This window comes from Plectropomus leopardus, chromosome 23 (genome assembly GCF_026936395.1).
Source record: "Plectropomus leopardus strain MGB_pleo_1.0 chromosome 23, ASM2693639v1, whole genome shotgun sequence".
Lineage (NCBI taxonomy): Eukaryota > Metazoa > Chordata > Actinopteri > Perciformes > Serranidae > Plectropomus > Plectropomus leopardus.
Genome location: NC_142198.1, coordinates 15651351 through 15677277, shown reverse-complemented (window position 1 = coordinate 15677277; position 25927 = coordinate 15651351). Strand labels below are relative to the sequence as shown.

Sequence of the window (25927 nt, the reverse complement as noted above, 5' to 3'; positions counted from 1 at the left end):
AACTGGCTTCTTTTTGGCTAGACTGCAAGAGTAAAAATGTAAAGATGCAGCACATGACGTAGAATTTTGCTGCTTGATGCTAAAAGAAACAGTAGTCCAACATTTTGGGAGTGAGACCACACAGTAGCAATTATGCAGTTTCATGCATTTCCAAGAAAAAAATTGAAGGCAAGATAGTGTCTTTATCTTTCAGGTTGTTTTTATTATTGTTTCTATCCTTGAGTTGTTGAAATGCAGGCACACATTTAATACATTTAATAAGTAACACTGAAACAACAAAATGCCTGAAAGTAAGTCATATCTACATTCCCGTTTAATGCAGGAATTACGAAAACAAAAGTCAAGCCTGATCAGTCTCATCAGGCTCCAAATTTGAGTGGTGTTTAACTACTTGTCAGTGTTTTTTTCCATTATCTCCAAATGTTGTTGTTTTGTAGCGATGTGTCAGCAGGGATAGCACCATGAAAAGGGGCAGTTTTGTGGCATTATCTTTTCCTAACCATAACCAAGTGTTTCTTTGTGCCTAAACCTAACCACAGGTTTTAATGTACCCACTCCACGGTAATGTGGAAATGTAGTGTCTGTGGTTTGTAGGAATGTACGATGAAGTTTAGTAACATACACATAATACACTCCTCACAAAAACAATGAAAAAAAGAAGTAAAACAGATTCAATCAATACAATAAAATGAAACTAACTACAACATGTAACAAAAACAAGGCGTAAAACATTCAACTGGAGCATTCTGAGTTTGTACTATTTTGAGTTGCAGCCACATGATTCACTAATGCTTTCAATAAAATGCAGGTGTACCTAATAAAGCGACCACTAGTCTCTCTCTCTCGCTCACACACACACACCAAAAAAAAAAAAAAAGTTTGGGGGCGTGCTCGTGCAGACAGCTCCAGCACAAACTGCTGACAGTCTCCTCTGTGCAGTTTTTTCTCTGGCAGCGAACCAAACAGCAGCAGGAGATGTGCACACAGACCGCAGGCTAAACAGACAACAACAACAAGGTGTTTTCTTCTTTGAATTGCGCACGACAGCGTTTTACAAACAAGCAAGTTCTTCTTTTTCAGTTGAAAAACTTTTTGCACGGAGCTTACGGAGACAAAATGTCCCATGAACACTTGCAGAGACGGTAACGATGATAAGACAACCAGAACTACAAAATTTTAACAGGTTATTCCTCGTTTGTGAGTAACTTTTGATACATTTTTAATACTGGGAGTACTTTTAAAAACATTTCCCTCTATTTATCTGAATATTGGCGTGTTTTGTCGTTTTATTTTTTGTTAAATATGATTAAATAATTGTTTACAGAGCTTGTTTTTTTTTTTAATTCAAGTGTCAAATATTACAAGCATTACTCCGTGTTTTTAGCCTTCATACATTACAAAAGACCGTCAGTCGCTGGGCAAACCCTCCATTTCATGCGGAACCTAATTGGAGACGTCACCGTGTCATCACACTCAACACGCGCCCTCGGCCGGAGTAGTAATGCAGCGCGAGCGCCTGCTCAAAGTCTTGGTAATCGGTGATCTTGGAGTCGGTAAAACGTCCATCATAAAGCGCTACGTGCACCAGGTGTTCTCCCAGCATTACCGCGCCACCATCGGAGTGGACTTCGCCCTCAAGGTGCTCAACTGGGATCACAAGACGGTGCTGCGGCTGCAGCTGTGGGACATCGCCGGTGCGTAAAGTTGTTTCTGCGTAGGAATGACATGGTATCCTCAGATTGTGTGTTATGTTTACCAGAAAAATACCTGTCATTTGCACAGTCAAATGGCTTAACTTGCTCAATGCCTGTTTAACATAATAGTCCACGAATGGGGTTAAATTAATCTTCAGATTGGGTTCAAAATTTAAGAAAATGTTATTATGGTCAATTAGACACAATAGCCTGTAATTCACTTTCATGAACATGCACTTTTTAGTCATAAGTTAAAGTCATTAGTTAGTTAAATTTTTGACTCTTGGCCATGAGCAGATAATAAAACAATGGGGCTCTGGGCATATTGGTGCAAGAGGCCCCACCACCGCTCCTACACAAGAGCAAGACACACAGACTTAATAGTTGTTTATCCTCTTTTTGTCGTTGTTTTGTGTATCTTTGTAGTAGTTGCGCTTCTTTCTGTGGTTTTGTGTGCCTTTGTAGTCAGTTTGCAACTTTCTGTAGTTGTTTTGTGTCTCGTTGTAGTTGCTTTGCATCTCTTTGAAGTCATGTTGAGTTTCTTTGCTTTTCTGAATCAGGGCACAAATGGCCAAGTTTTGCATCATTCTTTTCATCTAACTTTCCAAACAAATAAGTGCATTTCTGAAATGTGTTTACATATTACCCAAACATAAAAGTGTTTTCATCTTCCAAGGCAAAACTTCCATTGCAAAATGGCTAATTTAGCCACCATTGGAGCTAACTTCCAGGTTGGTCTACAAAAAGTTGCCCTAACTTAGTGTTTCAAACTGATACTAATAGACACACATTTTATTGACATTTTTGTGCGTATGGAACGAAAACTGACTAAACTCAATTTTTTCATCTTGACACCTGTAGCTGATAAAGTGTTTTATATTTTATTTAAATATTTTATGATGCCAAAAAACCTGTTGCAAGAAAGTTCAGCTAAAATGAGCTGATAAACACTCACACACAAAATAGTGATGCAATTACCACCTTGACACTCTGACAAGGTTAATCTGCCAACTATTAACATGGTCCCAGTTTATCAGCCTCACTGACACTGACTCCAGTATGAAGTCATCACTGGTTACTGGTCTGAAGTCCACCAGCTGGACGCCTTCATGTAAATGACGGCTCTTATCAGCGATCATGTTGTCAAACACACTCAGCGAGTGTGTGAGACAGCTGAGAGACGGAAAGAACATCAAATTACATGCAGTTAGGGAGGCATGGTGAGTTTTATGAGCAGAATACAAACAGGTTGTCTTCTAAAAATATGGTTGTAAATGAGAGAGGAAAACTTAATATTTCATGTGCGGAAACAGAGGTTAACCACATTTTCTAGGCGGTCTCATCTCATATCATGCATCATCACTGTTGGATGAAGTCAGCAAAATGCAGACTATAGCGTGTTTGGATTGAAGCTATCTTTCAGGATGATACCATCATGTGCAACATCAACAGGAAGCTAGCAAACCCACATTTGAAAAAAAACTGATATGTTTTTTCGTTGTATGATGATTTAGTGTTTTAGTTCTGTTGTGGGTTTGTTAAAGTACTTCTGTAAGATAACTTAAAGACTGTTCATACATATTTTAAACTTGCAAATGTTTTAAATGGGAAAAGTTTAACATTTTGACTTAAACAACCTACGGTTATTTTGATCTTAGTTAACCCTTTGAAACCTGTGTAAAATGGTTTGATTTCTGTCAAAAACATACACACAAAACAAACATATATATTTTCAGCACTTTTTTATAACTTCTTGCAAATTTCATGCTAATTTTGGGCCATATTTTGTTTAGTTGCTCATTGCCTTCTCCCCATGTTATAAAATATATAAAACATCCTGTTACAGAAAAAATATACATATATATTTTTTAATGTTTTAACTTTCTTGTAACCTTTAACATTTTGCTTTCGCTCAATGTCTGTAAAAGAAATCAAACACATTTGATCAGATTTCAAACGGTTAATGTCTGTAGGAGGGTTATGGAGCTACAACAGCAAAACCTTAGACTATTGACGAGTTTGTGACTGTTTACTGCTCACTGATCAGAAAGTGTTAAGAAAAAGTCTCACGCTTTCTCTTGGGAAGTGAAAGACGGAGATAACATCTGCTGTTAGGAAACTTCTTGTAAGTGTGTGTGTGTTCAGGCTTTAAGAACAGGAGAGAGAGGGGGTTTTCTATCAGCTGTTGTCTTGCTGGTAGGTCATGTGCAGTGTGTGTGTGTGTGTGTGTGTGTGTGTGTGTTTATCAGATGCTCACTTGCTGATTCACGTCTATATTGGGATCATGTGGAGGAAGTTAGCATCCAGGATAGAGACTTATTTATATGTTCAGTTACACACACACACGACAAAAGATGATTTTTGCTGCACGTATAGTCATAGGTTAAGGAAATTTTATTATAATTATTTCTCAGGAACACAATATCTCCAAAATGCCTAAGGGATTTTTAAAAATTTTATTTTCCAAATTTGGCACAAACATCCACTTGGACTGAAAAATCAACTGATTAGAATTTGGTGGTAGAAGGTCAAAGGTCGCTGTGACCTCATGAAGATTTTTTTTGGCCATAACTCGAGAATCCTTACGCAAATTGTGACAAAATTTCACACAAATGTCTAACAGGATAAAATTATGACATTTTATATCCAAAAAAGGTCAAAGGTCATCTTAACATTGACATCATAATAATCAGCAAAAAAAAACCAAACACTTTTCTGGACATTGCTCAACATCATATCAACCACTACCAGTAATTATTTTCATATTGTTATTAATTATTATTTTCCATAATCAAAATGTTTTGGGGGTTTTTTCAGGCAAAAATGCCAAACAGAAAACTTCTTCTGCCTCTTAAATGTGAAGATTTGATGCTTTTGTTTTGCCTTGGATATTTGGGTTTTGGTTTGTGGGTCAAATAAAATCAGCAATTATAATAGCCATTTTCACTATTCTGCCATCATTTTATAGACATTTTTTAAAAATGAAATAATTACATTGATAAGTCGATAATTGAAGTTATTGTTAATTGCATTAATTGTTGCCCTAAAACCTCAGTTTTAATGGCAGACAATTGTGCAAAAATCTTTAGATAACAAATAAAGAGTCTTGTCTGAAAGAATTACAGCAATTACTTTTCTTTTTGATGTAAAACTTTTAGTCACCTCACTCCGAAGTTAAAAGAAGTATTTATTGCCACTTTGTTGAATTGGTCTGTAGTCCAACGGTTGATGAAACCCAACACAAAAACAGCATAAATCTTTGAATTAATATTTATTCTGTCGTCTTTATTCTTTAAAAGGTCAGGAACGCTATGGCAACATGACCCGAGTGTACTACAGAGAGGCTGTAGGGGCTCTCGTCGTCTTCGACATGACCAGACTGTCCACGTTTCAGGCTGTCCTCAAGTGGAAAGGAGACCTAGACTCAAAGGTAAACATGTTGATAAGAGCGCGATCGAGACAGAATAAAAGAATAAATGAAAAGGTAGATTAAAAGACGAACAAAAATCGCTGACTTAAATTACTTAGTAATTGTGTGATTGTTCTGATCTTGACTACTTCTGCTTCAGTCGTGACTCAGGAATTTTTTTGATAACCTTGGCGGACAGTGTGAGCATCAAGTTGTCTCACTGTTTGTTAAACTGTGAACAGAGAAAAGTAAGCTTGTGCCACATATTTCTCCACTTGCAGTGTTTTTGTTGTGCGATTTATATTTAAAGGTCATATTGAAATTTAACAGCGTGTAAGTCAATTCAACTAAATGTGACTTTATTTTCTCTTAAAAAGAAACCGTCCTTGCAGTAACTTTTAAAATAACAGTAATAATAGCAGCAAATATATAGTCCAGTGTCACAAATATTAAAAATAGTGAGGTAATCAGGTGCACTTCATTCACTCAAATACAAACATTTCCACATTTATAACCAGGCAGCTGCTTTTAAATGATCAATGAAGTACCATCAAATAGAAATACTCAAGTAGAAGTATCTCAAAATTTTACTGAAGTGTAGTATTTGAGTGGTTTATATATCCGAGTAAGTGAGTGACTGTCAGTTGTTTACTTCCTGGTTTCATCAGGTCGCCCTTAGCAACGGGACGCCGGTTCCAGCTGTTCTATTGGCCAACAAGTGCGACCAGCGGAGTCACGGTTTGTGCCCCAAGCTGCCCAAACTGGAGAACTTCTCCAGAGAGTACGGCTTCGTCGGCTGGTACGAAACCTCTGCCAAGGTAACACACAATTATGTCAGTGTGGTGTTTATTCACCTTCTTTTTTACATACACACACACACACACACACACACACACTTCTTTTTTTCCTATATTTACCTCAGTTTTTCTGTCTTTTGTTTGTACTCATGTTGGCTCTTCTCTGCATCAGTCAGTGCTCTGCTTTTTAAGTTGCACCATTAAACAATTTAATTTAAAAATATAAAATTTCTGTTGTCTGGTTTGGTCACCAGCAGTTAGTCTTTTACACCTCAGAGAGAATTTGCAGTTTGGGGGGAAAATAGATCAAGTAAGTGTTCAATTGTTTTAGTTCAAACAGCTCCCTCTTGCTGCTAAATGTAGACACCAACATGCAATAATAGGTTTATCTGCTGCAGCTAAAATTAACAACACTAAACTGCGTATTCCAGGATTTGTGGACAATAACCTCATTGTGCTGCATCTGTTCTATCTGGTTGATTACATTTTATTTATCTACTTATTCAATTTATTTATTTTAAAAGGTGCAAGCTAGAAGCTTTTTATAGAACACAAGGAAGAACCTTCATAGTCTTCATTTCTTGTCTCTGCTTTCATGTCTTCCTTTTTAGTCATTGTCCTGCACAGAAATAAACAAGATCATCCGAAACACATCCTGATGTAATAATCTGCGTCACGTGACCCCACCTATCAGTTTACGTGTATTCATAGAGCGTGCACAGTTAGTGGGTGGAGAGATAGTTTTAATCCATGATGAAAGAAATAATATTTATTTGAATTTGGTGTCTTTTTCTTGCCATTAAACTGAATATTTGATCAGTTTAAGGAATTATTTATAGCTGTTCACTTTATATTTTAATGTTAATAATTGAAGAAGTAGCTTTACGAAACACAAAAGGGGCTGCTAATAGTGCCACATTTAGGAGGAGTTTTATTCTGCTTCTGCAGCTCTACAGACTGATGGAGCATCTCCCAGTTCTTTTTTTTTGGTTTTACAGCCCACAAATTCATTGTTTTGGTTATTTTAGCACGTTTTTATGCCTCCATGCCTGTGATAGCTGTGACCGGAGGCACGATGATTTAGAGTTTACCGGTGTTTCTTTTTTCCCTCTCTCTCCCAGGGTTCTCTGCCTCTCACAGACACACACACACACACAAAGCAGGGCTTTTTTAGAGCTCCAGACTGCAGCTATTTAAACACATTTTGCAGCCATGGAGCACCACTATGACGTGCAAATAATATTAATACATGAACTGGAGAGCTGTTAGTTTGTTTCCAGCTTGCAGTGGATGAATCCTCATACGGCGGTTACAGTTTAACTTTCTGCTAACGCTAACATCCAACTGTTGATCGGAAGCTTTAAATCTACAGCAAAAACATCAATCAATACACCTAAGACAGCTGGGTCCTACAAAATAAAAGCACCATGGGTTCCACTTTGATTTATTTAATTATAACAATACTTTTTTGAACTTTACTGTAATAGTACTGTATTTAACTTTATACTTTACTTTATTTAACATAACAGTATTTTATTAAACTTTATTGAAACAGTAGTTTATGTAACTTTATTTTATGACAGTAGCTACTTTATTTGTAACTATGGTTCATTTAATATTTTTTTTATTGTAGTAGTTTACAGTGTTTTAGAGATTTCAAAATATCTAGATATATATCATGTATCGTGAAATAGCCTAAAAATATTGATTGTGATTTTGTTTTTAGCCCTTCACCTCCATCTTGTCTCTCCAGGACAACACCAACATCGATGCCGCCATCATGTGCTTGGTGAAGAGCATCATGACTCTGGAGGATGAGAGAGCCGCGAGTGATGCTATCGCTGTCGAAGGCAAAAGCGAACCAGTTCTGGTTCTGCCTCGCTTCGACTACAATGCCAAAGAGAAGGGACTCAGTGGGTGTTCAGGATGCCAGTCGCTTAAAACCAAAGACACGAGCAACGACTGATGGAGGGCGGGATGGACAGGTTTGAACCAAGAAAGGAGATTTATTGAAAGATTAATATTTGTCACTTAAAGAGGCATCTCCTTTCTGCCCTTCTTTTCTCGTCAAAAAAGCATTATTTTTGAGATGTTAGTTGGGATTTTTCAGAAAACTCCATAATATAATATTGTAATTATTGTATTTATATAACAGAAATTGAGCAAAATATGACTCCAGTTTTGTTAATAAAGATATTTAAAGATTTTGCTAACAGTACAACAACTATTTTTAAGGTTTTAGACAGCTCTATTTTACAATGACTTCATGTTTTATAATGGCCTGTTGAAAGTCATTTCACTTGTGAATAACAGATTGAAAACTTCTTGTAAAGCAATTTTATATTCATAAAAGTGCACCTTTAATCTCTCATGTGTCTTTTCTAATGCTTGTCTGATCATTTCAAATGTTTTTTTCAAAACGGACATTACAAGCCGTCTCTTAGAAGGCAAGAAAAACAAGATATGTTTAGATTTATGAAGCAAAAACTGCTCTCTCGTAAACCACCTTTAAAAATTTTTTTGTAGTATTTAGTCTGAAAATTAAATGATTAATTTATATTCAAACCAGGGAAAAAAACTGGGGACAAACTATTTATAATTAAAATGATGTTACAAAATTATGCCACATGATGTTCCTTCTCTTTAATATGCATAGTTTGATTTTCAGTTAATTTATTCTGGGTATTATATGGACAGACAATCTTGAAGTAGTGTTTTTGCTGGAACACAGTTCTCATGAGGTGAAATATCATTGTCTAGTATTTTCTCACTCTATCATAGTTGTATTCACCTCTTGGCTTTAAGTATTAGGAACAACAAGTAGAATAAGAATGACTTCATTTTCTTCCATCCATTTATCACTTTCCTCTTTTCGCTCACTGTCTCTTACACTGGTATCGCTTTTTGGATAAAAGCTTGAAAACTAACACTAATTATATGGAAGACATTCAAAAGCAGCGTGTGTTTCTGTGTGTGTATTGTCAAGCTCAGTTGTTCTCTGTGCTTGCTGTACTGCCTGATGGGTAATACTCTATAATTTTGTGTTGACCTGTGTGAATATGCTGTATACTCCCTCCCATTCACTCTGCCAGAACAGACTGTGCATAACATTAATTTTCTCAGGAAAAGTGTTCCTATTTTTACTTCATTCATGCAGCAGCCTGCATTCATCGTTCAACCCTCCGGCTGAAAAGGTTCAATTTAAGTGTTCAGTAAAAGCTTTGCAGGAAATGAAAGGAAAAGAAATTAAACATCTGTTTGGGAGAAACAACTACAAGTGAAATTACCTGAGTTTTAATGTTGAAATCATCCACATACTCTAACTAGATCTCTAACAGTGGTTCTTTAAATATGCTGATGCATTTGCAGCCATTCTGCCAACTTTTCGACATCTGTTGACGTGTGGGGGAGACCGGGTGACGATGTAACGTTTAAAATTGCACCAATCAGAAAAGATTCAGAATCCTAAAACTTATTATGCACATGGTCAGTAATGACCCCCCTCTGCCTGCCAAAGGACAGACTGAATTTTTTTTTTCACTATTTCTAGGGCTTTTGATCTTTAATCAACAGGACAGATTCAGCACGAAATGGGGAGAGAGAGTGACATACAGCAAAGGGCTGAGGTTGGAGTTAGCCACTGCGGCAAGAACATAGAGGTGCTTGTCTGCACGCAATAGTTCAAGAACACCTTGAGGGAATTTCTTTGAATTTGGCACAAATGTCCACGTTTTCTCAGACATGGATGTAAACTGTAAGTGCAACTTGACTGGTACAAGAGTGTATACACTGGCAAACATGGCTCTAGTTATTATGTGGTTTAACTTCTCCAAATTTCTGTTCTACATGCCCAAATACCTCCAACTTATCAAATCTTTTCAGAATCATGATAACATGAGCAGGTGTTGTCTTTAATAGGCACTCTGCTGAGTCTGAGAGCAGTTTGAACCACTAGAGGGAGCCATAAGTTGAAAATGTGTTCACAGTGATCTCCAGCTGAAATTGTATTTCATAAAATGTGTACATTTTACATTTCTCAAATTATGAAGTAGTCACCATGTTGCATTTATGTACTATATCCCACCCTGATCCCTCTCTCTGCTCCTCCTCAGTTCCCTGCTGCTGGTGTGGGAGTGAAATCGGTTTGAAGCGATTGTTTTTGTCCCAATAGCTGCTATTTTTGGACATAGATGCCTCTCCACTCTCTTGCTCTGTCTCACATTCCTGCTTTTTCTAGTGCACCTGATTCCCATTCTCCCGCAAGTGGAATTGGTGTGAGAAGCAAACAACGATGAAAGGAGGAGGGATCTCTTTAGGTCTCCTCGCAGCTGTGAGCATTAGTAATAGAGGTCGCTGATAATTCCTCCAGATAGGAAGGCGGTCGTCGACCTGTGCAGATGCTGGATGGAAAACCTCCCCACCGAATTAATTTGTTTTTCTCCAGTCTTCTTGAGAAGAAATGGATCATTGGTGTTGTGTTTTTGTTAAGACACCTGTTTCGTCTTGAAGGACTGACAGCAGCGAGGGAAGGATATCAAACATTTTTGCTCTGTGAGTTGGGAAATGAAGAAAATATGGATGTCTGGCCTATTCACAAAAATAATTACCATGTGCATTGCCTTCTCACAAATCCATCTTATGTTCTTTTGAGGTTTCTAATTTACTTTCCACATGGCTGAGTTATGATATTTTTGAAGTGTTTGGTTTGTAGATGAAAATTTGTGAAAGGTTGTGTGTTTTTCAAGTCACCATAATAGAAAACTTTAAACTTAACTGTTTCCTTATGTCAGTTCAAGACCAATTAAAGCAGTTTCTGTCCTGTTTTTGAATTTTAGTTGTGTTTCCTGTTTGTTTACATTTGGGCTGATGTTCTCAAAAGCATCCTTGTATCATCAATAGATTGATGTTCTTTCTTGTTGCATTTCTATTTGCATTTCAAAAGGTAGAGTCTGTACCTCACTCCTTTTCTAAATATTTAGCTGTTTTGTTTCCATTTCACAGTATCCCTGAGTGGCAATTCTTTCTTTGCTTTATGTTTTTATGATTTTTTTTATCAACAGGTATGTTGACACTGAATTATATTTAAAGAGGACCTTAATGCTCATTTTCAGGTTCATACTTGTATTTAAGATATTTGCTAGAACATGTTTATGTGCTTTAATGGTCAGAAATCATAACGCCTGTGCTGAAACACCTTCACCCTGTGTCTGAAATGTCCCCCTTTACACCTGTCTTTGTCAGCAGCCCCCCAGGTTCCAAACAGGTTCCAGCAGGGATTTGGTTAACAACCAAAATTGTATGAAAAAATAGGTGTTTGGTCTAAAAGAGAGATTTCAAGATTTATTTTTACAGGATTTTTCTTGGCAATTTTGCCTATTTCTGACATGGCATTGAAAACCTGGCAAATTTTATAGCCATAGATTAGCAGTGTAGGACTTGCAGCCAAGGAGTGACTGTAACAGAGAATAGTTACCTTGAAAAATCACCAATAAAAGCTTCTAAACATAAATGAGCATGTTTCAGCAGAAATATAATTCAAAATCTTGCAGAAATTTATAAAAATAGCAATGTTTTCCTGAAATTAGCATATGGCCACATGTACATTAGGGGTGTACTTGCAGCAGGGAATAACTGTAGTTAGAAAAGCTGCACTTTTTACATTAAAAAAATCACCAATAAAAGCGTCTGCACACAACCAAACATGTTCCAGCAAGTATATGATCCAAAATCGGTGTGAAATTTATAGCATCAGCAAGCAAGATTACATGCTTCCCCGACGTTAGCATGTAGCTACATACCTTAACAATGTGCTTTCAGTCGGGGAATGGCTGTAGCAGAGAACAGCAGCACTATTTACGGAGAAAAATCACCAATAAATGCTTCTAATCACAGACATGTTCCATCAGGAATTTGTTTGAAAATCGGGTAAAAATTTTCAACACAGGCAACCAAGTTTACGTGTTTCATTGACATTAGCATGTAGCTAAATGTAGCAGGCCAAGCTAGGTAATGTAAACACTTGAAGTAGCATGCCTGGAGCACATGAACATAAGAAATCAGGCAAACTATGACATGCTGTAGCCATGAAAACTGTTTGAAAATGAGCGTTCTCAGTAGTGTTGCTATAAACATCCAACTGTAAAACTAAAAAACGGAAATAAAGAAAAGCATAATAGGTCCTTTTTGAACATATAGTCTCAAAGGCTTAAGTTTGTTAAAAATGATTTTGAATTCTGGTTTTCATTCTTGATTTCACATCTAAGCAGATAATGGCCAAATTCCCATCCTCCCATTGAATCCAGTCCAGTCATGAAAATGGCCACCGCTTTTAGGAGCCTCCTAAGTCTGCTGCTGATTCTGAACTTTGGAAGAGGTGAGTTCAGTTTGTTTTGTAACAGGCTGCCCATCATGCAATTGATTAAAGGCCTTTTTCAATTTTTCAGTACCATGCATTTATTTAATGTTGTTCCATTATATATATATGTATATATATATATATATATGTATATATGATTTTTTCCCCACCATTTCTGAGACATTTTCTGTAATGGTACTACTAATTTCATTGTCAAAAATTGATAAATGTTGATATACTAACATATTACAAGCATTATACCAGTAAGTGATTTGTAATTTTGATTTTGATTTTTTTCTTTCTGTTTAACCATTACCATGAACGTGCATGTCAACCATTTGGTAGAGGCCTATATTTTGTCAAAAAATAAACATGATTTTTTTTTTTATTATACATCTGAACCAAAAAATGCAAATAGTTTTTTTTCAGTTGCTTTATTGGTGAGGACTTAAGGGAGAAATAGGTTTTTACAATCACACCCATATTTGCAATCTAATAACAACCCAGTGGTGTTAAGAAACTAATCTCTTGTGACCTGTCCAACTCTCCCAGTTAGAGCTTATTTTATGCTTCAGATCACATCACATGGCTGGGTTAACGTGTGAAGAGACCCTTGAGGAAAAAAATGCCTTTTCTCTGTGCATTGTGTCTGCACCCTATCATCTTCAAGTACCCTTCAACCAATGATTGAGATTCTCTGCAAGCACCCCATTTCAATCAGCCTTGATAATTCATGATGTATGCTGCATGAAACAAATCTCAGTTTAAAGTCTTTGTTTTTCTTTCCTTATCATTGTGAATTCATCTTGCTTTGTTCAAGACCAAAAATCTAAGTCTCAGTTTTATATCATACTAGTTGAGGAATTGTAAAGGAGAAAAGTGGCTGGTGGCCATCACATAAATGACAGCAAGAGTCAATGTTTGGTCTTCTTGGTGGTCATTATGGGTTGAAGCTTCACCAGTTCAAGTACTTTACTCATATTCCCCTTGTTTTTAAACCCGTGCAAAGGTTGTGTTACCATGTAAAACTATACAACGTAGACATGCAATGGTAGACTACATTTTCTCTCATATCTTGCTTTTGAATCACCTGGAAAGGTTTCCAAACGCCTTGTTGGCCTCAATATTCTTTAATCAAAATGTCAAAAACAGTTGCGAAATTAATTCAAAATTCTCTTTTTTTGTGACTAATTTTTTTTTTCTGCTGCTTCTTCTTCCAGCCCAGGAATCCAGGGATGACACCTCCCCCGTCAAGCTGCTCAGTACGAGCCCACAGTCCCTCATGAGCCTCCTGCTGCTGGTTGTGACCGTCATCCTGTCCAGCTGCATCTACCTATGGACCCTCAGATATGTCTGCATTGGCTGCTGCCAGCCTGTTGCCGTCGGCAGTGAATCAGAGGACCTTGCTGGGATGGTATGAAGCCATCAGCCTCTGTCTCAGTGAGTTAGAGAACCACACGATAGCTAACAAGTCACACATGAAAATGACATTTCTCACACATGTTAATTGGCTCTATTCACAAGAGCTGGGACTTAATTATAAAAAATGTCTTACATTTAACATGTCAGGCCACAGTGTTTCAGCGTGTTTGCTTAGGCTACAGTTTGTAAGACTTTTAGTGCCTTGTTAAATAAATTCAACATTTTTAAATGTGACAAACATGTTGATGTAGATCACGGAGCCCATTAAGTATCATGCTCAGAAATTATTATGTGATCAGAACTACACCACTTTAAAAACATTGATATGATTCGTATGAACACACAAATAACTTTTGTTTTTTTGTTTTTTTTCTGTGTTTTCTGCAGAAACATAAAATGCCAATATTTCTTCCTGCGACAGAGCTGCTTATGATATATAAACTAATAAATAAGTCATTTTAGTGTTCCTGCATTACTAATTCATGCATATTCTTTCATTGATTGATTGATGCTTAGGCTGCATAGAAAGTCCACCTGCCATTAACCTGAGCAATGTGTGTCCGACTACATGTTTGGTCTCACAAATGGAGACTCGTATTATACTGAGTAAAGAAAGGATCTTTTTTTTTTTACCGTAAATGTACAAAATGAATAGATATGAAAAGACACAAGGACACAGCATTTAATGCATCATTGCCATTCACACACACACACACACACACACACACACACACACACACACACAGTGACTTGTATTCACTACTCTGTTCTATTCTGTTGGCTTTCTTTCATTCGTGTTTAAAGAAACCCTTAATAAACTAAATAGCCCTCCATCTGACCCTCTCTTCTGTTTCTGTGTTTGAGCAAATAAGCAAATAACATTTCAGATCAAAGATGAGTCACCTCACAGTCTGCCTGAATAATAGACAAAGCGCCTCCGCAAAAAACTGAGACTATCAAGTTTGCATCTTAACGGATCCAATTAAATTTTATCGGCCTCATTATTCAACAGCTTCATATCTCTTAAAAGCTTGATGAGTGAATAAGTGATCTGAGAGAATCCGGAGGAGGCAGAAGGTTTTGCAGCAGTATTTAAGCCTGGAGTTATGCATGCGTACACACACATCCACTGCCTCTCCAGACACACACACACACACACACACACACACACACACACACACACACACACACACACACACACACACACACACACACACACACACACAATGTGCATTCAACATGTTGACTGAGGGATATTTCTGAACGTGAAATTTTTGAAGCTCTACATGTTCACAGCTTTTATTGATTTATACAGTTTTCTGTTCCTCAGACTGATGTGATATCTGTCAGGCAAGTATGGATTTGCTACAATAGCTCATTTATAATGTTATTGGTTAGGTGTGTGTTTACTTAAGACTCAGCATCTATTTGCAGGTGTTTACTTTTTTCATGAAAAGTCAACAAGAGAAATCCTCAAAGAAGTGAACTGTGGCGCTACAGCTTTATATCCAGCTGTATATTCGCTCTCTATAGTTGTTATCTAGCATCTATATTTTATTAAAAAATAACTTTACACAAGGGGCAAAATGTAAAAACCTATAGATACACTGCATGAGCTTCTGTTAAGGCAATAGGACATGGCAACCAATGCTGGCACGTCAACAAAAGCACATGCTGGCATGGATGAATAGGATTAGGCAAATGAGACACATGGTAAAGTGTATAAAAAGACATCACATTCAGGTGGAAAGCTTGTGGAGTCGGCCTCAAGTGGCCATTAGAGGAACTGCAGTTTTTGGCAATTCTGCTTTGGCTTCATTTTTTCAGCCCTGGATGTTCCTGCCTGTTTTGAAGTGACAAATATTAATGTTTCTTGTTGAAACTTCAAATGGTTCAGTGATCTTTCACCTTAAATACCTGGAGCAATATGACTTTTCATGTGCTGCTTGATGTTCTTCACGAGTATTTTAACCTTTGAATTCTGAGCAAATTGATGCTCCTTTTTTTATTTTTTTTCAAAAAAGATGGGAAAAAAAGGCAGTGAGCAAGTTGGTAAGAAATAATCCAAAAAATGCAAGAAATAGGTAGATTTGGGGCGCCTGGTGGCTCAGTGGATAGAGCGGCACCCCATGTGCAGAGGCTGTGTCCTCGCCGCAGCAGCCACGAGTTCGAGTCCGGCCTCGGCCCCTTGCTGCCTGTCTCCCCCTCTCTCTCTACCCCTTTCACGCCCCCACTTTCCTATAGATTAAAAGCAATAAAAGCCCAAAAAAATAATCTTTAAAAAAAAAATAGGTAGATTTAGATTTTTTCTTCTTTTTTTAAGTGGGGCAAAATGTCTCAGGGAAAAAAGAAAAAAGCCAGGTAAAAATATATTAAATTAAAATTCCATATCAAAATTATTAGAATTTTTGCTTGGTTTCAAAGGGTTAATGTTACTTTTAGTGCTTTAAGGGAAAGAGGGAGGCCGTTTTATACACCTATGCTTAATTTCTCACAATTCATTCATGTATTATAATGCTGCAGCACCAGACTTTTTGTTCTTGGATAAACATCTAGGTAACTAATGCACGTCATATAGAGGTCAAGACACTGTCATTAAAAAGCTCACCTCACCTGCTGCTGAGCTTCTCGATCAATTGCAACCTAGTAATCACACTGATCACTATCCCTGACAAACTACAATTAATTCACACTGTCGATAAACTGTGTGGATCCTCCACTCCGCGTCTTTGTCTCTGACCCCGTCCCTGTCTACGGCGTGGCAATGGATTTATCCATATCTCTCCAAGCACATTGGCCCAAGGCAAGGCTGCGGCTCATCCCATGATTGACAGCTGCTGATACAGCTCCAACCCCAGTCAAGAGCCTGTTGCCAAGGGCTACAGTTGGAGGGGGGCTCCTTGCATCCACACAGTTGCCATGGAAATAGGGAGTTCATCCATTCTGCCTGCAGATGGCAACACTGCACTCTGAATCAAGAAGGGAGGCATGTGAGTTGAAATGAGGTGCTGCAAGCAAATCGGTGTTTGGCACTGATGCTTCATAAAGAGCGGGGTGTAGGTTTGATGTCATGGTTTGCATGTTTCACCCTGAATTCACCTCCGTCTCCTCTGGGTGCCGCAGTTCCCAGACATTCCCTGTAGGCAGGAGTGTGACTGTCTGCCTGCCAATCTTTGTGCTGCTGTGCATCAATTCCAATGTGCATTTTTGCACGATCTGATCATGTTTTTATCTTGTGATATTTGAGAAGAAAAGGCTGCAAGATCATAACTGCTTGTAATGAAAAACAGTTGATTTTGTCGCAGCTGTTAGGACACATAAAAGACTGCATGCTGGCGTCCCTTCAGCTGTGACACAGAGCATGAAAAACCTGGGAACTGAACCTTCTTTGGTGGCCTCTGCAGCATTCAACCACTTCCATTTACTGTGGTTGCATTTCTTATTTCCTTTTTTGTCTGCTGCATGCACGTTCTTTTTTTCTCAGGCCTCACACACACCTCATTAGACTTGGCAGACATGTGTGAAAACCAGATGAGCACAGTTAGGCTGCTTTTAGGTGGATTGCATTCACACACACTTTCAGCGTCCAAGTGCTGACCAGAAATGTTTCTCATCAGTCTGCATATCAAAGTTTGTGGTATCAATCATCGCAGCTTGGAGGGGTTTTTCTCTCCTGTTGGGAAGGAGAGGTCAATGGAGGTCGATGGATTCCATCAATTCACCTGCTGCTAGGTCAGTTTGCAGTCTCACACCTGGGTGAGAAATACTGCAATTTACAATATTTCTCACCTTGGTGGGAAGTACTGCAAACTGCAGCTGCTTGTGTGAAACTGCAAACAACCCTTACAGGAAAAAAATGCACCTAAAGTCATAAAGGAATCCATCTGTGAGTTATGTTTTCACTCACTGCTCCCTTTTCTGTCATAACTCAAACACCTCATGCACAACATCAGTTTTGAATTACTGCATCATGACATGCAGCTATAATCAATGCAAACCACTTAATATGACAGGCAACAGCAGCCTGCTATCTAATTATATCTTCTCCGATGTGTGAAATATAGTTTAATATTTGATTTATTCAGCTTTCAGATCCGATTTGATACCCGCTGGGCCGCGCACGAGCGGTTTCCCACTGATTTGGGCAGCACACCGTGTTCTATATAGTCTGGAGTCAAACAAGGACACGGCGTCTGAGGAATAATTTAATACGACCTTAAATTTGGATTAGTGCGGCGCGAGAGATGCGTTAATAAAGAGATGGTGGTGGACATTAAAGACTGTTTATTGTTGCGTTGGAGCAGAAATGCCCTCTGATGTTGAAAAGATGTGAAATTTGAGACATTTGTTGGATAAATTCCGCTACAATTTAAACCGTGACACCTTAAAGGCTTCACTCGCTCCCCAGCCCGCGTCCAATAGACTGTGGAGGCGTTCACGAGCTGTGGGAAATATAGCAATTAAGCATGAAGTGCAAAGGAACAAAACCAAAAAAAAGGCATAAAATAATGGATTTTTGTTTTGTCGAGGTGTACCTATTGTACTTCAAGAGACTGCTCATCTAATATTTATTTAAAAAAATAAAATAAAATTCAATTTTATTTGCACTTTTGCTTTGATTTATTAAAAGTTGACACATTTGTGTGGTTTCGTTAATATATAATTTAATTCATCTTTTTAAAAAACAAAATGAAATTCAATTTTATTTGCACTTTTGCTTCTATTTATTAAAAGCATACATTTCTACTTCTATTTGTCAAAAGTTCAATAATTACTCAATAAAAAACACCAAATAAGCCTATTCTTATTGCATATTTTTCCACTTTATTAAACTACAAAACATAAAATAATTTTAAATACCACCACATACAAACTCTGTGACTGACAGAGGATGGTGAATTACCGATTGCTTACAGATTGCTAGCGATAGGTTAATGCGGCATTTTGATGCAAGACTCAGCCATGTCAAAAATAGACTACCAGTATGCTATAAGATTGCTTTCATAATCAGTTAGGTATGTAAAAGTAAATAAAGTGGCTATTTTGTCTGTGGAATGTCATCAGCCAATAAAAACTGTCAGTATTGCAAGACATAAATATCAGGGCAATGAAAGACAGGTTACAAAAAAACATTAAGCATAATGACAGATGAAACACATATTTGACATTCTCTTAACAAATAAAATAAATCAGTAAGACATGGATGCATCATATGATACAGCACTACTATTATGACAGAGACAGTAACAGATACAGAGTAAAAAAACAAAAGCACGCCTGCATCTTTTTAATGTTCCCTAACCCAAACCTGGCCCTGCTCCATTAATCTTCCTCCAACATCCATTACACATATAAGAAGTTTCTTGCATGTACATTTTTTTTAAAGTGTGAATACAAAAAAAGGTATGAATTCTTAGAATGTTCTTTTATTAAACATTCCCCAAATGATACATGAGAACAAAGGAAGAACATTTTCAAAGCATCATTCAAAGCATGTTATTGAGCTGTGAGATTGCACTTTTTAAAAAAATATAAATGTAATCTGATATGTTCAAAGAAAAACAACAAACAAAACAAAGACTTTTTTTTATGTTTATAGAGAATGCTACCCTAACTTTAAGAAGAACATTCAGGGAACTAAAAACAAAAAACTTGCTTCAGTAAACATTAATAAAACATTGCACTGGTTGCATTGTACTATTCTCAGAATTTAGAACATTCTCATGATTAGAACAAAAAAAATTCCATGCATGTATGTTTAGAGAATGCAAAAAGAACAGTAGATTTTGAGGATTCTAGAACGCGGTTTAGAGTGGTGGGAGTCTAAAATTCTAGATTCCGAGGCCAGCAGTGAGCCCTGAAGGCAGCACGGTTGTGAGATCAGCTGATTTTTTACGCTGCCATTTTGTCCGGCAGAGCAGCTACCAGCCAGTCAGTCCGTAAAGAGAAACCACTGGCGAGACTTTGAGGCAGCAGCACAGGACGGGGGTTCAAAAACGAGCCGGTAATGTGGAGTCGGCAGCCGAAGGACACCACCAACTGACTCCAGGGACTGTGAAAGGAAACACCGGAGCCCGAGGAGCTGTCATTTTTAACTTAGCGGCTCCACCGGCTCTCCTCTTCAGTCACAGACTCCAGACGCTCGCGCTCTGGCTGGCTGGCAGGTTAGCTAACCCCCGCTAGCTACTCGGCTAACACCCACCGCTGCTCGCACCCTTTCTCACCGGGAGAAACCGCACCTGTCCCGGCTGTCAGTCACACAGTATCCTCTTAGAAACTCAAAACAATGTGCTGCTTAATTCTGACTGACTTTTCACGCCCGATGGGGGTTTTAACACACACTTTTCCAAGCGACCAGTGATTGCTAACTAAAGCTAACAAGTTGACGTGGAGGAGGAACTCAACATTTTTTTTTTTTTTGGATTGTCGAGATTGTTGTTGATGTTTTCCCAACTGTGATTTCACACGGATTACTTTTTGTTGTCGCCCAACCCGGAGGTGGTCTCCCAAAACAAATCGTCCAGGTTACAAACCAGCCAAGTTAGCTATGTTTATTTGTGGCCAGAAAGTAATTTCCAGTGTTTACAAATTCCACAGTGGGACTCTTTCCTGGTTCGAGTACTGCAACGGAAACATTAGCTAACACAGACTAGCTCAGATTAGTGTCGTCGTGTTGTGTTTACTAGATAGATAGATTAACTGTTGCCAAACAACTCAACTACACTGCAAATCAGCTGTTGATTGTGGTTTAAGCCAATCTTGTACCTGCAGTTTTTTTTTGCCACCAGTGATCTGACATTACTGCAGACTGCACAGGTTTTATACGCACCTGAAACAAAAAAAAGACACAACAGTGGGTGTCTGATCGCAACCCTTTACCTCCACTTGACAGTGAAGTCACGTTGAGTTGTGTCCCGCGGGGAGTTGATCCATTGATCGGATCGTTATTGTGCTATTTTAGCTGATCGCGGTTTTTAAAAAACAGCAAATAGATACAGAAGAAGCGATGTCGGGCCAATCTATAACGGATCGGATCGCAGCAGCGCAGCACAGCATGACCGGGTCGGCTATCAGCAAGGCTGTGTGCAAAGCCACCACGCATGAAGTCAGCGGACCCAAGAAGAAACACCTTGACTGTGAGTATATCTTCTTTTTAGATGTGTGTTGTCAGCCAGCTGCAGGGCTTCAAATGCAGACGTACCAGTCAGCACAGCAGACTGATACACACATTCCTTCACACTGCCTGTCTGGTTTGACAGTTAAAAGATAATACAAACTGGGTTTACCTGGATGCTTCTGTACATTTCACTGTTTGTAAAATGAGACTACTTGTACTAAAACATCTGCAATGCCAGCTGTGATGATGCTGGAGTCAATATGTTGATCAGTTATTTTTCTGATTTTGATCAATCATTTGGTCCACAAAGTAATGTCCTAAAATTGCTCAGCCAAATAGCCCAAAGGATTCAGTTAAAGCTACAAGCAATGTTTGATTTCATTATCGTTTAACCCTTTGAAACCTGGATTGACATCAATTTTCTTGTGCTGCGTTTGGATGCCTTTCCAAAGCTATTTGACCCTTTGAAACCTGAGCAAATTGGTTTCTTTCAAAAACATGGTGGGAAAAAAGGCAATGACCGACTTGGCAAGAAATGTATCTCAAATTGCAAGAAACTAGTGACAAAAAATGACCTGTAAATTCATTTTAAAAAGAGGGTAGGGTTTTTAGAAAATTGTCAGAAAAAAGTACATTTAGAATTTAGAATTATAATATTTTTTTATTTAATGTTACAACAAATATACGCATTTTTATATATTTTTTGGGATGTTTTTAAAGGTAATTTTTTTGCAATTTGCAAAAAAAAAAAACATCATGGGTTGTGTTGTGTGTGTGTGTGTGTGTGTGGGGGGGGGTTACCCAGGGTGCAGAACATGCCAGGTCCAGCACTGCATATAACCCTCACATCTCAGGACCTGAAAACAGAGAACATTTGACATTTTTACTTGGAAAAATAAGCCAAATGATTAATTGATCATCAAAAAAGTTGGATTATTTTCAGCCAGTCATTTCCGCTCTACTTCAAATTGATTATTTTGGTCGGACAACAGTCTAAAGCCCAATTATGTTCAGTTTTAATGATACAAAACAGTGTAAAGGAACATTTGAGAAACTGGATCTTCCAAGTATTTGTCTTGTTTTGCCTGACAAATTACCTAACGACTAATCTATTATCAAAATAGTCGGCGATTAACTTCGTCCATTGACGTATGCATTACTCCACAAATCTTTTCACCACTCTTTCCTTGTATATTAAAAGATAATTAAGAACACAAAGAACTTGTGTTTTCAGGGCTTGGCTCACTTGCAAAACTTTTACAGCAGGTTCCTGTTGAACAAACGTCAAGGCGAGTCTTGCAGAGATAACAACACAAGTGACAGCTGCAACAGAAAACAGGTCTTTCATCAGACCTGCAGCCCTGGGAGGACAGAATGTGCTCACCTTGTGTCCAATAGAGACCAAGAAAAAGAGTTATATACTCTAAAATCTGCAGAAACATCATATTTCCTTCCTTGGTGGCCTTTATGCTTTGGGAAAACCTTTCGCACATACTGCAAGTTCCTGGATTTTAGTTGCTGATGTTGTTTCTCTGGATTCCTGGCTGTCATGTCACATTTTGTTTTGCTAAGAAAGAGTGGATTAAGGTGCCAGTAAAGCCCACTGAAATCAAACTGAGTCATGTTGAAGGTGGCGATGATGCAAATGGGGCAAAAACAACAGAAAGAGTGAATGCTGAAAATATAAAATGAGTCATGTGCCGCGTGTTTGACATTACTGTGGGACGAAATGTGCTGAAGTTCTGTTTTCTGAGAACCGGCCTTTGTCGGCACGGGACGCACATGTTTGATCGATGCTTCGGCTCAGCTGCCTCGCATCCGTCAACTCCTCCTCGCTCGCAAGACTCAGCTGCTGACGCTCAACAAAAGTCATGTATTGTCTCCGCTCCTTTTGTGAACTTGGCCAGACCCTTACAGCCAATATACGCCACGTCAAGCTTAATCATTGTAAGTTATTGATTTCTTTGTGAGAGCAACGACCTCGGTGCCGCAGGGGGGAACGGTCAGAGAGTGAGTGGTGCATCACATGAAGGCCTGATTGTCATGATGTTTGTCCATGTTGATGATTTCCCCATGAAGGTAATATCCAGGCCGTCGAGTTCATTGTGTTGTTGGCATTATAAGAGAGAGCGGCCAGCAGGCAGGAATAAAGGCAGGTTATAGGTGAGGTCGTCATTCAGTCAGGCAGGTAGTCAATTTGTGAGTCGGTTAGCGAGCTGGGGAGGCTGGCAGGCACTGTGTTCGATCATTACTCAGTCAGCTAGCCAGCCCGCTGATCCAGCCGCCCGGTAATGTAATGAAAACAGGCAGCCAGGTGAGACAGTTTGCCAGTTTTTCCCTATTCATACTTAACAATGAAGTGATCTGATAACACTATCGGGTGCCAATGTACCGAGAACACATGGGGTGGTAAATCTAGTACATAATGTGTTTCGTTCATGAGTTCCAAATGCAAAGCTTAAGCTGTGCTCACAGGGAATCTGGGAGAGGGTAAACTGCAAAAGATATCACTTTAGTGGACAAGAGCAAGAAGATAAAATTTGGTGAGGCTGGCAGACAGTAGTGGAAAAAGCAGTGGTAGATGCCATAGCCATTCAAAGTAGAGGTCAACAGATTATTGGCCTGGCCGATTATTGGGGCCGATATTTGCATTTTGCCAATTATCTGTTTTGTCGTTTTATTTTAATTAATGCCGATAAAAATGTAATAGTAGTTATCTATTTTTGATTCAAATTTTCATCTTACTTTATTAAAACAAGAAGTTGCTGGGGATTTTTGTATATCATTTTGACCGTTTAGTTTTTATCAAACATTTGCTAAATGCATTTCAACAAAGTTTTGTGTTGGAGTTTGTTATATTGTTATATTGACATTTTGATTTTTTTTTTTATTGTTACTGCATATCGGTTCCAAATATTGATTATCTGTCTCATTACCTACTTATAATTGGTATTGGATGTGAAAAACCAATATCGGTTGACCCCTACTGCGGAGACATTGCTCACAGTTGTTGTCTTTCCCACTAAAGACAAATGACAGATGTCGGTTTGAGCTATTATAACTTATAGTTGAATATCGGTGCATTAATTAAGAATAAGTAACAGGTGTTCAGAATCTAGAAGGTCTTTGGCCATGGTATCATATTGACTTGCCCCTAGGAAATGCTGTAATTATTTGAAGAAAAAAAAAAACATGGTTTTGACATCTGCACCCGTGATGAGTTACCTAATAACTGCCATAATCTGCAGCAGTGTGTCTGTAAACATCTGTTTTCAGAAACAGTCAGATATGATGAAGGAAAGTGAAATTTAATCACAACAATCAAGACACATTTAATATGCATTGAGAAGCATGGGCCAAACTGCAGTCCACATCAGCTGGATATTGGCACAATGGAGATACATCTGGAAACAAGATGCTACAGGTTTGAATAGGGTTCAGCTGTTGTAAGCCAGCCAGCTCGCTGGTGTGTGAGTCAGCTAACAAGTCCACTGGTTAGTGAATTGTTAGCCTGCAGAGAGAGAAACCTGGAAACGTGACAGACTTTGACACTAAAAACCCCATTTAGTTTGTGTTTTTGCAAACTTTTATCTGTTTATCCATCTTTCACACAGTCACAGCTCCCTCCACCCACCTGCACACACACACACATAAACACACACGACCATCATTTTCTGACGCTCTCCCCCCGGCACAATTTCACCACAAGCAGCTGTGACTGTCTGACAGCAAGCTGTGAATGATCTCACCGGCATATTTGCATCTAGACCCAATAACCGAATAACCCTGGCAGAAGCCTTTCAGTGCTGCCAGCGTAGCAGCGAGCGTGCTAGGGTTCGGGGGTCTGCTGTTAGCCGGAGCAGCCGTGACATTCACGCACCACTGGCGAAAATAAGTGCCGTTTTAAAGCCATTTAGTGTCATGACTGGGACTGTCCACCTCAATTAACCCCGAGCTTGTGAGTCGGTGGCAAAAATGTCGAGTGCTTCTCATCAGTTTTGAATAGCTCCTCTTTTTAAGGAAATGATTGTCATAAAATCAGTGATGCAGGGTTCAAATGTGATATGTATGCTCGCACAACTGCTTGCAGCCTTCAAGGACAGTGTAAGAATGTAACTAAGTACATTTACTCAAGCACTGTACTTAAGTATGAATATGAAGTACTTTTACTTGTTTTTTTCATGCTACTTTATACATTTACTCCTCTACATTTCAGAGGGAAATATTGTACTTTTTACTCCACTACATTTACATGACAGCTTTAGTTACTTTACAAATCAAGTTTTTTGCATTAAAAAAAACATGATTTTAGAAATTATGATGGTTGTTTTAAATTAAAATAGTTTGTACAAGTACAGCTGCTTGATTAATTAAACAGTCGGTTAACAGGAAATTGCCAACAACAATGAAGTCTTTTTCTATTTTTTTTTTAAACATTTAAATAATTTTGTTTTTTTTGTTGGGGGGTTCTTTAAGATGTTTGTTTTTTAAATTCTTTTATTGAATTTTTTTGTGGTTGTTTCTATTTTTTTAATTGAGTTTTTTGTGTGCTTTTTTTTCTTTTTTTTTTTTTTAAAAAAAAATCTGCATTGGGTACTTTGTTTACCCTTTGTTTGTTTAAGGCTTAAAGTACATGTTCCTGATTATCCTTCCAGGGCTGCTCCTTTATGACAAAAATCATAGTCATGATTATTTTGGTCAATGTTAAAATCACAATTATTTACCACGATTACTCATTGACTTTGTAAACATGTTGCATTTATTCAACATAAAAAACTTAAAAAGTTGAACTTTAATATCCCTTAATACTTTTCCCATTGAGCTTCTTTTAATTCCTTAATTTAATTACTGTTGAGTTGCTTTTTATAATGTGTCCTAAACAGATGACTGTGTTGTGGTGGATGTTGATGGGGTTGTCCTTTTCTTCCATTGTTTTTTTTAAATTATTTGGGCATAGACCACTTTATGTTTAAACTTAAGACGATGAAAAAGATTCGACACGTTGCCATGTGGTGCAGACACCACCATGCAGCAGATCTTGCATTTTATTCTTTTTTGCTCCATGTGGGATGCCTCGTATCCAAAGTATTCCCACATAACGGAATTTTTGTTCTGCCTAATTTGCTCACCAAA

The 25927-nt window shown here is 38.1% G+C and overlaps 2 protein-coding genes and 1 long non-coding RNA gene across 8 annotated transcripts in view; all 3 read left to right on the top strand.

The window, feature by feature from the left end:
* Positions 1 to 900: 900 nt before the first annotated feature.
* Positions 901 to 8269, top strand: LOC121962351 (ras-related protein Rab-38). Of its 2 annotated transcripts, none has more exons than XM_088074008.1 (5): positions 901 to 1183; positions 1385 to 1694; positions 4994 to 5124; positions 5772 to 5921; positions 7654 to 8269. In XM_088074008.1, the coding sequence occupies exons 2-5, from the start codon at positions 1502 to 1504 to the stop codon at positions 7864 to 7866; spliced, it is 687 nt and encodes a 228-aa protein (XP_087930134.1). In that variant the 5' UTR covers positions 901 to 1183; positions 1385 to 1501; the 3' UTR covers positions 7867 to 8269. The 2 variants fall into 2 exon arrangements, with proteins under 2 accessions (XP_087930134.1, XP_042368533.1); XM_042512599.2 differs by having other exon boundaries at positions 901 to 1197.
* A 139-nt stretch (positions 8270 to 8408) lies between these two features.
* LOC148185673 (uncharacterized) lies at positions 8409 to 14500 on the top strand. Of its 2 annotated transcripts, none has more exons than XR_015775787.1 (3): positions 8409 to 10451; positions 12167 to 12273; positions 13476 to 14500. It is a non-coding gene; the product is annotated as an uncharacterized LOC148185673 (long non-coding RNA). The 2 variants fall into 2 exon arrangements; XR_015775788.1 differs by having other exon boundaries at positions 12164 to 12273.
* Positions 14501 to 19573: 5073 nt separating this feature from the next.
* LOC121962165 (phosphatidylinositol-binding clathrin assembly protein) overlaps positions 19574 to 25927 on the top strand; it is a 102601-nt gene continuing 96247 nt past the window's right edge. For 2 of the 4 annotated variants that reach the window (XM_088073766.1, XM_088073768.1), the window contains exon 1: positions 19574 to 20813. In XM_088073766.1, the coding sequence (XP_087929892.1) occupies positions 20684 to 20813 (130 nt within the window). In that variant the 5' untranslated portion in view covers positions 19574 to 20683. The remainder of the gene's footprint in view (positions 20814 to 25927) is intronic. The other 2 variants (XM_088073765.1, XM_042512372.2) reach the window with 2 other exon arrangements.

Bases quoted from the DNA above. Each gene is read 5' to 3' on its own strand.
- LOC121962351 (XM_088074008.1), top strand. From the start codon at position 1,502: ATGCAGCGCGAGCGCCTGCTCAAAGTCTTGGTAATCGGTGATCTTGGA. The intron at 1,695-4,993 runs GTGCGTAAAGTT...ATTCTTTAAAAG, and splicing joins GCAGCTGTGGGACATCGCCG to GTCAGGAACGCTATGGCAAC. The intron at 5,125-5,771 runs GTAAACATGTTG...TGGTTTCATCAG, and splicing joins AAGGAGACCTAGACTCAAAG to GTCGCCCTTAGCAACGGGAC.